At 52.0% G+C, this 15,118-nt stretch overlaps 1 protein-coding gene across 19 annotated transcripts in view; it reads right to left on the bottom strand.

Moving 5' to 3' along the window:
* Positions 1 to 15,118, bottom strand: part of Myo18a (myosin XVIIIA) — a 104,898-nt gene continuing 89,780 nt past the window's right edge. For 11 of the 19 annotated variants that reach the window (XM_063251130.1, XM_063251133.1, XM_063251134.1 and 8 more), the window contains 3 exons: positions 12,414 to 12,536; positions 9,852 to 11,132; positions 4,088 to 5,325 (listed from right to left, as the gene is read on the bottom strand). In XM_063251130.1, the coding sequence (XP_063107200.1) occupies positions 9,857 to 11,132; positions 12,414 to 12,536 (1,399 nt within the window). In that variant the 3' untranslated portion in view covers positions 4,088 to 5,325; positions 9,852 to 9,856. The other 8 variants (XM_063251140.1, XM_063251142.1, XM_063251147.1 and 5 more) reach the window with 4 other exon arrangements.

The raw sequence follows: 15,118 nt of genomic DNA, 5'->3' as shown, positions 1-15,118 counted from the left end.
TTTAGAATCTCCCTTATTTATATGATCCATCACAGGAACCACAGAAAACTCAATTTCTCTGTAAAATTCCTTCTAAACAGTTGCAGCATCCTTGTAACTCCAAAATGGCTATTGCTCCGGATATCTCTCCTTCCAGATCCAATTGCATAGAATGGACTGGATTCTTCTGTTGAACTGTCATGAAATTAGACTGAAATGAATAGAGCTTAAAATATGCGCTCTGAGCCATGTGGAACTCTTACTCACGTTGTTGGCATAGTGGGCAGGAAGTGCAAATGTAATCATGTACGTGGGGGATGCTCTGAAAATTGTAAAGAGCACACAAATGTAAGGCAGGTATTTTCTCCCCCCAACTACCAAGAAGTATTTTCTTCCTACAGCCAGGGCTTGGTGAATATCAAGCATACAGCAATTTGAGATGGGGACCATGACAGTGACTTTTAGCTTTCCAGCCTCTTCATTCTCTGATAAGGCCAGAATAGCTTGACATGTCTGGTCAGCTGCTAGAACCAAGCTAAGGACCTTACTTGGAAGAATGACATCACCTCTGAGTTTCAGTTGTCTAATAGGGACAACAACACTTCACAAAATTGTGACTAATGTTAAATTGGATTAGTTGGCCAAGTGCACAAGAGCTCAGGACATGGCAGGTGCTCAACAAATAGGAACTATTAATTGGCTTTATAACCTTCTGCATCAGTGCAGGGGTCATTACTGACAGGCTGGGGGACCCCCCCCACCCCCGCATCTCCTGCTCAGCTCAGGTCAAGGATTGCCAGGAGCCCTTAAAAGAATGGGGAAACAATATTTCTATGTTGCTAAATGTAGATTGGAATTTAGTTGCTATAGTTATTAAAGGACAGCCCCATGGACTTCGCCCTGTCACCAGGTTACGACAAAATGAACACTGCAGGGTTGGGGATGTGGTTAAGTGGTAGATCCTTGTCTGTCGTGCAAAAGGCCTTGGGCCTGATGCCCTGCACCACGTAAAAACATCTGCCGTGACACTAACATTGCCCTTTTAAGGAGTGTAGTTTCTGGAAGGGTGGGAAGAACTTCCAGATGGGCCTCTGCAGCTGGGGGGGCAAAACCAGCAGAGAGGGGCCAGGGAAGAATAGGAAATGAAAGGGGTTGCTAAAGTGCAAAGGGGTGACTGCCCAGAAACCGACCCGACAGACCTGACCCCTGGAGGTGTTCCTCCCAGGCCCTCTGGGGTCCTTCTGACCCCCCCAACCCTTCGTGATAAAGGGGTGGGGTAAGAGATGCTACTGGCTACAGTAAGGAGCCCTGAACTTAGGAGCCAAAAATTTCCATTGCCACGAATACAGTCTTATTTATGGATGGGGAAACTGAGGCCAGAGTTGTTAAGTCAGTTTTCTAAGATCACACCCCAGTGGCAGAAGCCTTCATTTGAGCAGGTGTAGCCTGCTTTTGCTTTGGACGTGGGCACTCGGGAGGCAAAAAGGTGGCAGCCCCCTCCTACGCATTTCTGGGACTGCCCAGCAGCCTGGAGGTTTTAGCTAAGACTTCATGGCGGAGGAAGATGAAAGGAGTGGGGGAGCCGACTAGAGCAGGCGGGGACAGACATCACAGACTGATCTGGAATGTTGCTATATAAAAGGTGATGGAGAGTCCCAGCTTCCCTGAGAACCAGCTCAGAGAAAATGAAGGGGGAACAGAAAGGATTAAGGTTAGATGGAAGGCAGCACTTTCTCCTGGGGATGATCATGGGGCCTTTAGTCAGTGACCAAGGAAGGCGGTGGACTCATCTCCCTCCCTGCCGCTTCTGAGGCCGTTGGGAATCCATCTTCCAGTTCCACACGGCTTGCCTGTAGGACAGCAATGAATGAGATGACTTTAAAAGTCCCCACCACTCAGGTAAGAGCTTCTTTCCTCCATGGGCCTCCTGGGCTCTTTGCTGAGCAGTTGTTCAGGCTCTGGGACCCTAGGGGGAGAAACAGCAGTCATGGCATCTCTTGCAACACGCTCCCTGCCAAATTGATTCAAATTGGCTTGGATATGAACATATGATTAAAGGAGCAGCGCGATTCATTTATCAGGAGAGATTAAAGAGCGGCATCTGCGCAGCCTGGCTGGGGGACAATTAAGAAGCAAATCGCTAAGTGTCTGTGCCACCAGGCACGGGGGCGGGGGACGGGGAAGGACAACCGGGATAATCTGCCTAGGGGACACAAGGACAAAAGGAGGGAGTTCAGGGGTCACTGTCTGCTCCTGTGATTTCTGGGTACTATGAGGAGCCCTGCAGGGCTCTGGTTCCCACCCTTGCCTCTGACCCAGCAGTCTGAGGAGTTCCAGGGGCTGAGATTAGAGAGGAGGACGTAGCAGGGTGGCTTTGAGCTTGGCACCAAGACAGATTTACTTTGTCTCACAGAAGTCACAGAGGCTGGAGAAGCCAGGAGGGCACAGGTGAGGACAGGAGCCTAGCAAGCTCTTAAGGTATATCCAAAGGGAAGATGGGCGTTGGTGGCCTTCGCTCCTCTGGGAGTTGGTGCTGAGTGAATTGTCTCTTTCCCAGCTTGGAGTCCAGTACCCTGGCCAAGGGGCTTTGCTGAAGCTTAGAAAAGCACTGATCATTGGAAGTAATGTCCTTCAATGTCCCCAGACAGCCTGTGTCATATTCTACTACCATCTCTTTCCCTACCCCAGGACATTTGCTTAAGCTTTCTTTCCAACACACCTGTCCCAGCAATATCTACCTGTGGAAATACTATTCTTCCAGTACTAACTCAAAATACCAGCTCCTTTTGGAATCCTTCCCAGGCCCTTTGCTTCCCTAGAGAGAACATTTCCCTCCATAGTATGACTGCTATGCTTATTCTAGATGGATCTGTTCCAGCCCTAGTCCAAGCCCCAGCAGGACAAGAACTAAAATTCACTCCTCTCTGCTCATCCCAAGCCTCACACACCAGCAGATGCACCACATATTTTGTACCCACTTTAGGAAGGAAGGGGTGTTATCAATACCCAACACCAAGGATAGTGCCTAGACCACAACAGGAAGTCACGAAATATTTCCCAGCTGTTGAGCAATTGAATATGGGACTGGTACCAGGCTTCTGAGCCCAGCAAAGCCTCTTCCTGGAGGCCAGGTTACCGGATCTGCTGGTGGACTCTGCAGTGAACCAGAGGCTGGATTTGTTTTGGGTGAAGAGTTGGGAATTTGTCACCAGATGGCAGACAGTTTGTCACACTAGCTCCTGGGAAAGAGAAAATAAAAGCAGGAGTAAAAGATGTGAACCACAGAATTGAATGTGAGTCAACAGTTTTTTCTTTTCTTACAGTAACTTTACTCCTCTATTTTGTAGCAGCAGAAGGGGCAGGGTCTTTTGTTAAGTTGGATCCATTTCACACTTGTTTGTTCTGGGCGTGAGTTTTCTCCTTTCTTCCTTTTCCTGACTTCTTGGTGGCCCATACCACTAGAGCCTTGCCACGAGAGCCGTCTGATACCCTGCCCAAACCACTTGTCTTAGAGGAGGAAGAGAGTGAGAGTCGTTTGGTTTAGGTCCTTTTACACGAGCTGCCTCTTAGCTGTTGGTGAAGGGACAAGGCGCAGACTAGGACTTGCAGACAGGGACCGAGCAGGGTGTCGGTGACAGCATTCCCAGCCTAGTCAAGCCGCCCTTCGGCCAAGGCCAGGTTAGAAGCCAGAGTCCTGTCAAGTTTCGTTAAAATAAAATTCATCTTTGGAGTGACTACAATTAAGCTATGAGAAGGTCTTGAAGAGAAAGCGAAGAGAGAAGAGAGAAAGGAGAGGAGAGAGAAAAGAAGGGAGGGGAGGGGAGAAATAGACTCTAATTGGTGAGATTTAAGAATCAGACAGACAGCAACATTCTTTCCTGGGCTAGAGTACGTGAGTCTTGGATTATAATCCACAGGTGGGGACTGTCTTGATCAATCCCTTTGTCCCACGACCTCTGCCTGCCACAAAGGACATGTCAAGACTCTAGTGGCACTAGTCAGACACAGGAACAGGCCTTCCCTGCATCCCCATCAGAATCCTGGTTCTTCCCCAACCAGTGACCACAGCGGACTTTCCCTGGGCCTGAAGAAGAGGCAGGAAACGTGGTGCAGCCGGGAGGAAGGGGCCTTTATTTCATACATCAAGTAAACAGGGAGCGCACAGCCCAGTGAGTACAAACCAATGGCGGGAGAGAAGGGGGACAGCAGACTGGAGCAGCGGCAGGCCCTGCCTGTGGCCCCCGAGTCTGATGGTGGACACAGGACAACCTTTGGAAGGGGAGCTGGGACCTGCAGACAGATTATTGCCATGTCTGGGGGAAGAGGAAAGATGACATGGGCTCAGGACAGGGTGACACACACCCGCATCGGGCAAAGCTCCCATCTTCAGGTCCTCCCAAGGAAGCCCTCCACCCAAGACCTTTCCTCTCGGGTGGTGCTTACAGGAGGCAGCATGGACAGAGGGGAGGGGCACAGGCTTGGCAAGCCTGCCGTGGCGGTGGTGGGATGGGTTCTCTCTTAAATAGGTCATTGCACTTAATGCGGGTGAGCTGGGGAGGGTGGGCACCTAGGCAGGACTGCTTGCTTAGCCCAGCCCAGAAGCACCTGCCAGCCCTCCCCAGGCTCCCTGGGTGCTTGGAGAAGTGGAGATGGAGAGGAAATTCCCGAGTCTGAGTCAGGGCCTAGCTGCCACTGCAGCCCTTCTCTCTCAGGGATGCAGCTGTGATGGAGGGGGGGTATTTAAATTAAAAAGTAAATGGAGAGCAGGCACTGAGAGAGGAGCTCTCACCCAGACCCCAGGGAAGGGGCCGCTGTCCCCTCTGACTCCTCCCGCAGACCAGCAACTGTGAGTGGCCCAGTCAGCGAACTGGCCACTGTCCCTGAGCAGGGGGCTGAGATGGAGGTCAACTTGCTGGCTCCATGCAGTGACAGGCCACTTACCACTGGACACGGTGGCCCGGGGTAGAATCTACGAGTGGCATTTTTGAGGCAGGGAGGAGCAAAAAGTTCTCTTTTCAGAAACTCCTCTTGCCCCCACCTCTTCCATGTGGCGATCTCAGACACCCCCAGCCTCGACAGTTCCTCTGACAGCAGAGGGCCAGGGTGTCTCCCTTGCAGATCGGTCCGGCGGAGGGACTGGTGCCCTGTCATTTCCTGGGAGAGGCAGCCACGGAGAGCAGGCTGCGAATTGCTCTCCTAGGCTATGCGTCGGTCTCCATCAGCTTGGCTTCTGTGTCGTTGTCACTCAGATAGTTGTGGGAGTATCGGGTTTTGGAGGTGCCGTCCAGAGGGTCGTGCTCATCATCTGACTGGCCAGGGGGAGGGGACTTCCAGTGGCTGGTGGGGCTGCAGGGAGAAAGCAGCGAGGTCATGGATGGACGACACTCTGATGTTGTGGCACTAAAACCTTTGGTCCTGGAGAGGCCACAAAACCAAGACACCAGAGGTTGCTAAGTGAAGACTCTCCTTGGCTTACTAGAAATAGGATGAGAAAAGAACACACCGTTTTGACTCTGAAAGCTTTTAAAAATCCTGGGAGAGGGATTCTAGGGAGCAGGGGGTTGGAGACTCAAGCAGGTGTAAGAATGAGCAGCAGATTCCTGGGTTCTTCCTTTCAGAAATTCTGACTTGGCAGCTCTTAGGTGGGACCCAGGGATTCTGCATTTTTGGTTTCCTCCCCAGAAGATGCAGGTGCAGGCTTTCCATGAACCATACTAAAGGAGACTGGAGGTCCGGGGATTACGTGGTCATAACAGTGTAAGGTAGGACATCTCCCTGTAAGTTCCTCCTAAAATGATTCCTTCTGAGTGGAACAGAAGGCAGACACCCTTGACCATGGCATCTTCCCTTTACCCCAAGGAATGGAGACTCAGGAAGAACTGTTTCAGGGGGCCTAATGGGTAAATTAAGACCCTACCCCATAAAGTCTTCATCAGGGCCTTGGCCCTGGAAGCCTCTAGCTGTTCCTCTAAAGGAAGGTAGTTCTGTCCCTGGATGGAGGAGGATCACCACACCCAACAAAGGCAGATGGGACCTTATCTCTCGGCTCCACTCACCTTTTTTATCCTTCCAAAGCCTTGGAGCCACCTCTCCTACTCCTCCTGCCTTCACTGTCTCCACCAGCTCAAGTGCACAGTAATTTCAACACCCTGGAGAAAATACAGCCTCCTCCGGTACCAGTGCCCTATACACACTAGGGTCCCTGAACTGCTGCTGCCCTGGGCTCGGAGCAGCAGAGGGACAGAGATTGGCTTCCAAGTCCTAGAGAGATTTTACTTGGGGAGAAAGAAATGCCATGATCCTTGTGGTCTACATTTCTGATATGAGAATTTGAGGAGGGTCCCTTATTTGAAAGTGGTATCTCCAAAGCACAAGAGGAGAAACAGGAGTCTGGAAGGAGTCTTGAGAAGAACCACATTCTTCCAAGGTGTAGGTGAGAGATCCAAAGAAAGTATTTGCTCACTGGGTTCTTCTGTGTGTGAGACACAGGTCTAGACCTTCTAGAAATGATATCTTATTCTCCCAAGCAACCATATGCATAGACTATGACAAGGAAGCTGGTTCAAAGAGATGAAACACTTTACCCAAGGTCCTGCGGCCAGCACAAATCCAGACCCAAACCCCAAAGCTTTGGGAGGACTGTGTCACTAGATTGGATAACTGAGAAGAAACAAGAGGGAGCTGGAATCTTTCTGCTGCCCTGGGGTGCGGGCCAGGGCTGTGTGAAGCAAGGTCTCAGTGTCTGTGCCTCCCCACCCCCAGGGTGGAGCGCAGGGGATCGAACTCACAACTGCCTGCTTGCAAGGCAGGTGCTTATGCCACTGAGCTAAATCCCCAGCCCCGAGAGAATAATTTTCAATTATGCAAAACGGCTCAGGACTGGGGCAGTCTGACTAATAATGATGTATTTCTCATGAATGAACAGTTTTTTTTTTTTTAAAGGAACCAGCATAGCACAAAACACTTAACACAAACTAGACTGAACATAAGTGAGTCTTACTTTGATGGGCCCAAGGCACTTACGAGCTCTGAGGTACCTCCAGGAAAGAATTACAAAGCTCAGTTATAACTGTGCAACACAGAAAAAAACAGGGGTCACTTTAGTTACGGGTTATCTGCATTCTGTATCAGTGGGAGACTAACTTTGTTTTCATTTTCTACACAGAACTTCTGGGCACCCAACACTGAAGTTCTGCTGCTAGGCAAAGGAATGCCTGGTTTTGAGGAAGGACAGTGGGGTCATTTTGTGGATGGAGAGTGGTGAGGCAGGTGCCAGGACTCCAGACGCCAGCAAGGCGCTGCTGGAGAGCCTCACCCTGTGTGGCTTGCTGTGCTCCAGGGCCTCCTCCCCCTGTAGTCCTGTGCCTACACTCTAAACACCTAAGGAACTAACAGTCAGGTCTCCATACACTTCCTCTGATGCAAGGCAGGAGCACAGGCAGCCAGGGACATGGTAGGCTCTGTGTTTTGTTCTTTCCTGAGCTGTGGATCCACAGGATCCACTGGCTTCTACCGTGCGCTCTCTTTAGCCAATCTCCTCAGTAGCTTCTACGGTTACAGCCATCAACAGGCCCACAGCAGGCAGCTCCCTCTTCCTCAGGGCAAGAGCCGAGGCAGGCAATTGGGACATTTTAACCAAATTGTTTAAAAAGCCTTCCTCCCCACAAGCCAGGGTCTCCTGTTCAAGGCTGTCACAAACAGTTTGGTACATAAGCTAATTCCTGCTGGGAGAGAGCCCAGACTAGCACTTCTCCCCTGACTTTGCTAGGATGCTTCATCTGTGTTTCAAATTCCTGAATTCTTGATGATTTGCATCATCAGATAGGAAGCTAAGCTTCAGCGCCATCTCCACCCCTGCCCCAATCCTCAGCAGTGTATCCATCCCACAATAAGTGCTGAGCACCAGCCAGGCCCTCCCTCCTCTGCCTTTCTGATCCAGCTCAGTGCTGATTGGCTAAATTCTGGGTGGAGGCCACTCAACCAATGGAGAATCCAGTCCGCCTCAGAGTGTGGGGAGTATGGGAATTGAGGGCCACTCCTGCTTTCCTAGTGGACAAGAGGAACAGCACTGGTCAATGGCAGAAGAAACGGGCTTTCTGCTTTTTTGTTCTTGCTGATTGCAGGTCAAGGGTGACAGTGGGATGAGGGCTCTGGGATCTGAAATCTGCCAGTCACCAGTCAGCATCAGATGGCCCAGAGTGCCAGTGTTTCCCTTAGGCAGGGTGCAGAAGGGTCTGGCACATTTTTTTTTAAAAAATGATTTCTAGGTTTCTGTTTCCATCTATCCACTGACTTCGTGCCCTGGGGGTGCAGGGCACTTAGCAAGGCTGCTAAGGGGAAAGCTGGAATGGCAGACCAAATATTTTCACTGTTGTCTTTTCTCACACGTAGCTGACAGTTCTCTCTAGTGCAACAGAGATGCTTCCTGCTCTCAGAGGAGTCCCATGCAACCATCTGCCACATGGGTAAAGCCACACAGCTGTGTGTAGACCTAGGGCTTGGCTTCAGAACAGCTTGAACCTGAGAGACGAGTTGGCCACATGACTGGTCTGGGTTTAAGCTCTACCTCCCCTACCCCACATTCCCAGTCCCAGCCCATCAGCATCTCCAAACAGCGGCAGGTAGCATTCACTTCACTCGCTCCATGCCTTAAAAGGGACCTTCAACTGATCGCTTTTGTTACCCCCATCCAAAGTCAGTGGATTTGTCCAGCTGCTTCGTGGCACAAGCATTCGACAGGTGTGTGTTAGTTCATGCATCTGGGAAACAATTGCCTGTGCCCCAGGGGGCCACATGCTGGGGTTGTACCTCCTGGGAGGCAGCATGCTTGGCTTGAAGGGTACCATGCCGAAACCACTTCACATAGCCACATAGCGGGTGATCCAAAATGTCACCACCCACCAGGGCAACTGGCAACAATAGGATTCTAGTGAGTCAGGCTCTGCCTCTCTTCCACAGTGGGGGTGCAGGCATGAAGGGCCTAACTCCCCACAGGGAGAAGAGCTGGGGGAGGCAGGGGAGCCAGGAGGGGCTGTCACTCAGCAGTTGCTAATTTCTATTCATTAGAGCTTTCCAAGATGAGCAGAACTGAGGTGACGCCCATGTGTGGGCTGTGTGTGGGTGGGAGGCTGGGGAGAGCGTCAGGCATCTATCTCCTGGGTCTGCTGCTGGGTGTGGTGTCGTGTGGGCTGTAGCCTTGTCCTCCTAACTTGAGATCTGTGCCAGGGAGCAACGAGGCTGTGGTAGTTGGGGAAAGCACAGCGAAAGGCCACATTCTAAATTGTGCCTAGCGATGTACCCACCCACAGCAGGGTGTCAGCTAGGGTCCTTTCAGAGCCCAGCTTGACAAGGCCATGCATGATGGAAGTTCTCAAATGGGGGTGCTGGCTGGCACCCTTATTTCACCAGTGTGCTCTGCCTTGTGTCATGAACAGTTAAGAGTAAGGGTGTTGGTGTTAAACAGGTCCCATTCAGCTACTGGCACACCGCTTCCCAGCTGTGTGACTCTGACAGGTGATGTAAGCTCTCCGAGCCTTGGCTTATTCTTCTATGAAACAGGGCTCATTGGAGATTGTTATGGGACTGTGGTGAGAATTAAAGTGTGGCACAGTAGGGTGGCCCTGGCTGAGGGTACGGACTTGGTAAGAGCTTGGTAATCAGTATTCCCAGAAAGTTCAGCTGATTTGGCTGACTCAGTAGCGAGCCAGCTTGGCTGGTCCTGCTGTGTGAGGTATCGAGGGAGCTCTCCAAGGCCAGGCCAGCCCAAGAGGAATGCAGGGCCTGGGGTGGTGGTCAGTGGGGCAAGGAGCATGTTAGTTCACACTAGGCAGGCGAGACACACCATGCTGCACTCCACACCAGGCGTCACCTACAAGCGCTAGTCGCTCTCGGGCCTGTACAGGTACCGCATCATCAGGCTGTCCACCTCTTTCTTGCGCTTCTTCTCCTCCTTCTTGGACCGCCGCTCAGTCTCCTCATTTTCCGCAGCTGGCCCCTTTTTCACACTTGAGCGGCTGTGGCCTGAGACAGTGGAGCCACTGGACGAGGATTCGGAGGATTCGGACTCTGTCCTGGTTCTCCTTCTTCTTGACTTGGACTTCTTGCTCTTCCGGGAACGTCCCTTCTTTCGCCGCCTGTGCTCGGAGGAACCTTCAGAGCTGGAGCTGGAGCTGGAGCTGGAGCTGGTCCTTCTGCTCCTGTGCTTGCTCCGGCTCTTGTGGCCACCGCGTGACCTAGAGACGTCTGCGGCAGAGGCAGAGCGGCGGATGCTGGCACCTCGCTCTGGGAGGTCCAGCTGGGCACTCCGGGTACTCTGGATGCTCTTCCGGTCATCTTCCTCAGAGTCAGGCTCCAGGCTGCTCCGCTGGAATGCGACAGGTTTGTAGCTCAAGACTTCATTGATGGCAGCCTCCAGGTCTGGGTCCAGGTAGGAGTGACGGCTGGCGGAGTGGGCTTTGGAGCCGACAGGCTCCTCGGTGGCCAAGGCTGAGCCACGTGGCCGAGGGGGCACGGACAGACTGCGGGCCAGCGATGGGTGGCTGAGCTGTGAGTGTGCCTCACTCAAGGCCACGCTGGCTCCGTCGTCCCATTCATCCAGGCAGCTCCGGCCCAGGGACAGGCGCAAGTCAGGGCTCTCTCGGCTCAGGCCTGAGGTCCGGCCCCAGGAAGGGCTTAAGGTCCTTGACAGGCTGTCCAGCCGGGAGGTACTGCGGCGGGAACTAGGAGAGCCTGACAGGGAGAAGCTGAGGGAGGATCGGGCCCCCTCCTCGCCAGAGCCATGACGTGTCGCTGAGGAAGCCCGGCTGACCGGCGCGGAGACTGCTGAGGCTCGGTCAAAGTCAGAGCCCCACCGTTTTTCCAGCGCCCTGCTGGCCCGGCCTCCCGTCTCCGAGAGGATGGAGCCACAGTTGTCCAGCTCCTTGGGCCTCTTGTCCTGGCCTGGTTCTTCCCTCACACCCGTGCGGGCCCTCCTGGGGGGCCTCTCAGGGGAGGCAGCTCGCTCGCTCAGGGTGGTGAAGAGTGAGTCCTCGTCCCCTGTGCCCCCGATTGAGTCCTTCAGGGTGAGCCTCTTGCGGTAGCTGAGCGAGCTCAGTGCCGAGGCTGGCCTCTCCTCCGCCCCCTTGCCCTCCTTCGGGAGGCTGTTTAGGGCTGTCCTAAGGGAGGGATGTGAGGCCCGGAGGAGAGGACCCAGAGCCCGAGAGATGTGGAGCAGGGGGAGAAAGAGAGAGAAGAGGAACACGCATTAAACCTCGAGAATAAAGACACGGGGGAGGGAGGTGAAGGAGGAGAAAACGACAGCAGCCTTGGAAAAGTGGTGGCGAGAGCGCGGAGCAAATGAAGCAAAATAATTTGCGTCAGTGAAAATAGCTTCATGGAGAATGTCATGTAAATTAGACTATTGTTCTATTTCATCACTTTTCTCCCTCTAAAACGTTTAGTTCAATTTATTTCATTGTCAACTACCTGGAGCCTCGTGCCACGCTGCGGTGAACGGCAGTAGGGTGGGGAAGGCGGCATTGTCTGCAGTAACAAAATGTAGTTTGGTTGAATAAATTAAGTCAATTAGAGGGGGCTGCTGGATGCTGGTTGTGAGGGGCTGGACCTGGGGAAGAGGCCTTGGAGGAACTGGCGGAGAGGGAAGGGTATTACTTTTTCTACCCAGCCCACCGTCTTTAGGAGGCATTAGGCAGATGCACTTTGGAGGATGAAGTTGGGGAGCTGTGAGTGCAGTGGGGCTGAGTGTGGGTGGGCAGATGGGACACACATCAGCAGGGCTGTAGCCACAGGAGGAATGGGGGCTGAGGACAGTTCTTCCTCCTTGCTGCTATGCTGGCCAGTGGGTATGGAAAGGGGAGGCCTGGGTTTCCAGAGGCAGCTGTCTATATGATCAGAAGACTATGACAGGCTAGAAAACATGGGAGCAATTTCACTAGTGGATGTGCATTATCAGGAAGCCTCTAAGTGGGCAGCGAAAAGATTGAGAGAAAGGAAAGAATGGGTAGAGAGAGAGACAGATCTGTGGCTATGGCTATGACAGGACTCTGAGAGACAGTGAGTTTCCCAGGGAAACTTCTATAAGCACAGCAGAGATCCAGAACCAGATCCATCTCTGTCTTGATTCTAAGAGCCCAAACCATGCGATGGCTTCATTGGCATTTGTGGAATAAATAAAAGAGGATGAAGTTAAACCTACACTAGAGCCCTGAACCTCACATGAAAACATTACCTAGGAAAAATAAGGAAGACAGAGTCTGGCTTAGAAGCAGCTCACCTCTTCCTGGGCACATTCCACAGGTCATGAGACAACTAGGCACCTCATGCCAGGAGGGTGACACAGATGGCGTGAGGTCTGTCTTCCTGGCACCAAGGCACTGCTCATCCACGCCTGGTGGTCCAAGTTAGCTTTTTCTCCTAGCCCAAGGCCATGTACTTACCTAGAACTCTTCAAGCTGCCATCATCAGAAGCTGCCTTAGAAGGTCCCTTGTTTTTTGACAACCAGGACTTGACACCGTCGACCCGGTCTTCCAGCTCTGAGTCCACATCTGAGTCCCCCTCACTGTAGGGGTGAGGAGCAGAGAGGGAGGCAAAGCTGGGCAGGTGGTGCTTGTCCACTGCCTAGGAGGGAGGGCTGAAGGGAAGTGGGGGGGATGTCTGGGGGGGTGGTGGGCAGCATGCGCATTGGTGAGTCATGGAAAACAGAGAGGTTAGATAGAATACACCACTTACAAGGAAACTATCCCTGCTTAGCAAGTCATACTGCGTGACAGCCACAGAGACCCCAAGTATTGGTGATTGACAACTGTCTAGCTGGTCACCCCAAGAAGCATGACAGGAAGTCCAACTCAATCACACTCAAATGGTTATTGGTTAAAAAGAGGAATCCTGAGCCCTTCGGCTACCTCTAAAGTCTATGCTGCTGTGTTTGACAGCCTCATGCCAGTGGCTACCACAGAAGCCATTCTGCGTGCCTTTATCATAAAAGTGATGCTAGCCATGGGGCAGGAAGAGAAGAATATCGCATGACTTAAAGTGAGTTTGAACCTGGAGTTTCTTTAGTTGGTGGTGATACCACCTTAGGTACCGGGTTAAGCATCATCCATGTCTCAGACCCACCCTGTGGCTTCCACAACCCTTAGGAAACAGAGAAAGGAAAAGGAGAGGGATAGGCACCTCATTACTCTGGACTGACAAGGTTTTGGGATCCAGATGGGCCCCAAGAGACCCAGCTGGGCTCAGAAAGTCCCAGACAAGGGCTATCTGTCCCCTCCTTCTTCCCATGGGCATCTTCCAGCCCTTGCTCCCACCCTAACATCTAGTGGCCTGACCCCAGAACTTGTCGGAGAGCCCAAACGAGTCCAGTTCTGAGGCTAGACTCATGGTGACCCCTTCACCAGCTAGGTGGGAGCTTCTGAGTGAGAATGCTTTTCAAATTCAGCAAAATGTCTCCTCACCAAGTTCTCCTGCTATGGGCAGGCTGGGATTTCTCCTTGATATACATTTCCTTTCATCTGTGTCAACAGGAGCAGCCCTGTTCCTGAATTATGTTCTTGAATAAATAGCCACACAGGCGCACGCACACATACACACACACAACAGGCACATGCACCAGAAGAAGCCATCAGACTCGGTTCTGGGGACCAAGGGAGCCTGACTCATGGGGAGGGGTATAAAGTGGCATATTTTATGGGCTTCCATCAGATACAGAATTATAACAAAGACGAGGTTGGCTGATGCCCTGGGTAAACAGGAGTTTAGCAGACAACCCCGAAATGTAATGTAAGCCCTGTGCCCGTCCAAGCCTGGCAGATTTACTGTGGTGTATGGGCCCCATGGAATGCCAATACTACCTGATTTACACACCCTTGCCAAAAACCTCCCTCTGTAGCTTCAGAGCCTGAAATTTATCACGGCCGTTCATAACCGTATTGATTGCCTTTAGAAAGGAGGTGCTGCATGCATCGCAAAATCTATGTCTACATGTTAAAAGCATTTCTGTATAAATCTCCCTTAATACTGCACTGTTTACTGCTTTCATTAAGGTTATGGCAATAACAACTGTATCTCTAAGTAAATCGAAACATTATTTTTCTGCCCGCCTTAACACGCTCTCGTGGTAACTTGGAGCTGGGGTCCAGAGCTGCTGAGCAAAGAGCCACCCCAGTTAGAGCGGCATGTCCCTGTGCGCTTGCGCTGAGTACACGCTGTGTGTTGTGAGTGTGTGCACGCCCGCCCGCGTGTCTGTGTGTGCTTGGCACTGGTTTGGAATATGATCTTAAATGCGCATTTTGTCAGTCCTCGAAGCTCCTACTGCCCAAGGATGGCAGGGCTAGAACACACAGGGGACAGACTGACATGGGCCCAGAATACGAATTTTCTTCCTTACATTCAGAGCAGTGAACAGGCTGACAAGCTGGCTTCCCTACCCTCACCTTCCCTTTAGTTGCAAGCATCCAGATGATGCTTGGGTTCTTTTCCTTAAATAATCAGGCCCGTAAACAAACTCCAGGGGCAGCCAGGCTCAGGGGGCAGTTGAAATTTTAAATGGTTGGAATTAAACCTCACGTCAAATACAATTTATGTCTGGGCTCATGTGCTATTAGTTAACTGGGAGCCGAATCGCGGGGGAACAAACAAACGGAGACAGAATGGCGGGGGATATTAATTGTGTGTGACAACCGGGCTCCAGCGGCCCTCTATCACTGTTACACACTATTACATTTATCATTAGCTCTCATGGAGTCCTTTGCAGGGCCGCCAGCCCATCCTGACCAGGGGAGAAGGCCTGCCAGGCAAGAGAGTAGGGGAGGAAATCCAGTGCCACACTGAAAAAAATGACCCTGTCGAACTTGACAGACATCAGCCAGATCATTTGGAAGGCCTGGGAATCTGCATCTGCAGTCTAGCTCCCACCCAGAAAGAGGGAAAAGATTTCCTGGGCTTCCTGCCACTTGACAGACACCCTGGCCTCTCTGCCTCAGTGCCTAGAGGGAGCAAAGTAAACACACTGGCCCTTCCATTCCCTTGCCACAGCAGGCTGGCCTGTGATTAGCTGCCTGAATGCTTTTTCCAAACAAGTGGCTGTTAGATGCCCCTCACTTTCTACCCGTCTGCCAAAGGAAGGTAGCAGACCTTAAACAC

The sequence above is a fragment of the Cavia porcellus genome, unplaced genomic scaffold (genome assembly GCF_034190915.1).
Source record: "Cavia porcellus strain 051 isolate PalLab524CR breed Dunkin Hartley unplaced genomic scaffold, mCavPor4.1 scaffold_6, whole genome shotgun sequence".
Classification (NCBI taxonomy): domain Eukaryota; kingdom Metazoa; phylum Chordata; class Mammalia; order Rodentia; family Caviidae; genus Cavia; species Cavia porcellus.
This window is presented reverse-complemented; position numbering and strand designations above follow the sequence as displayed.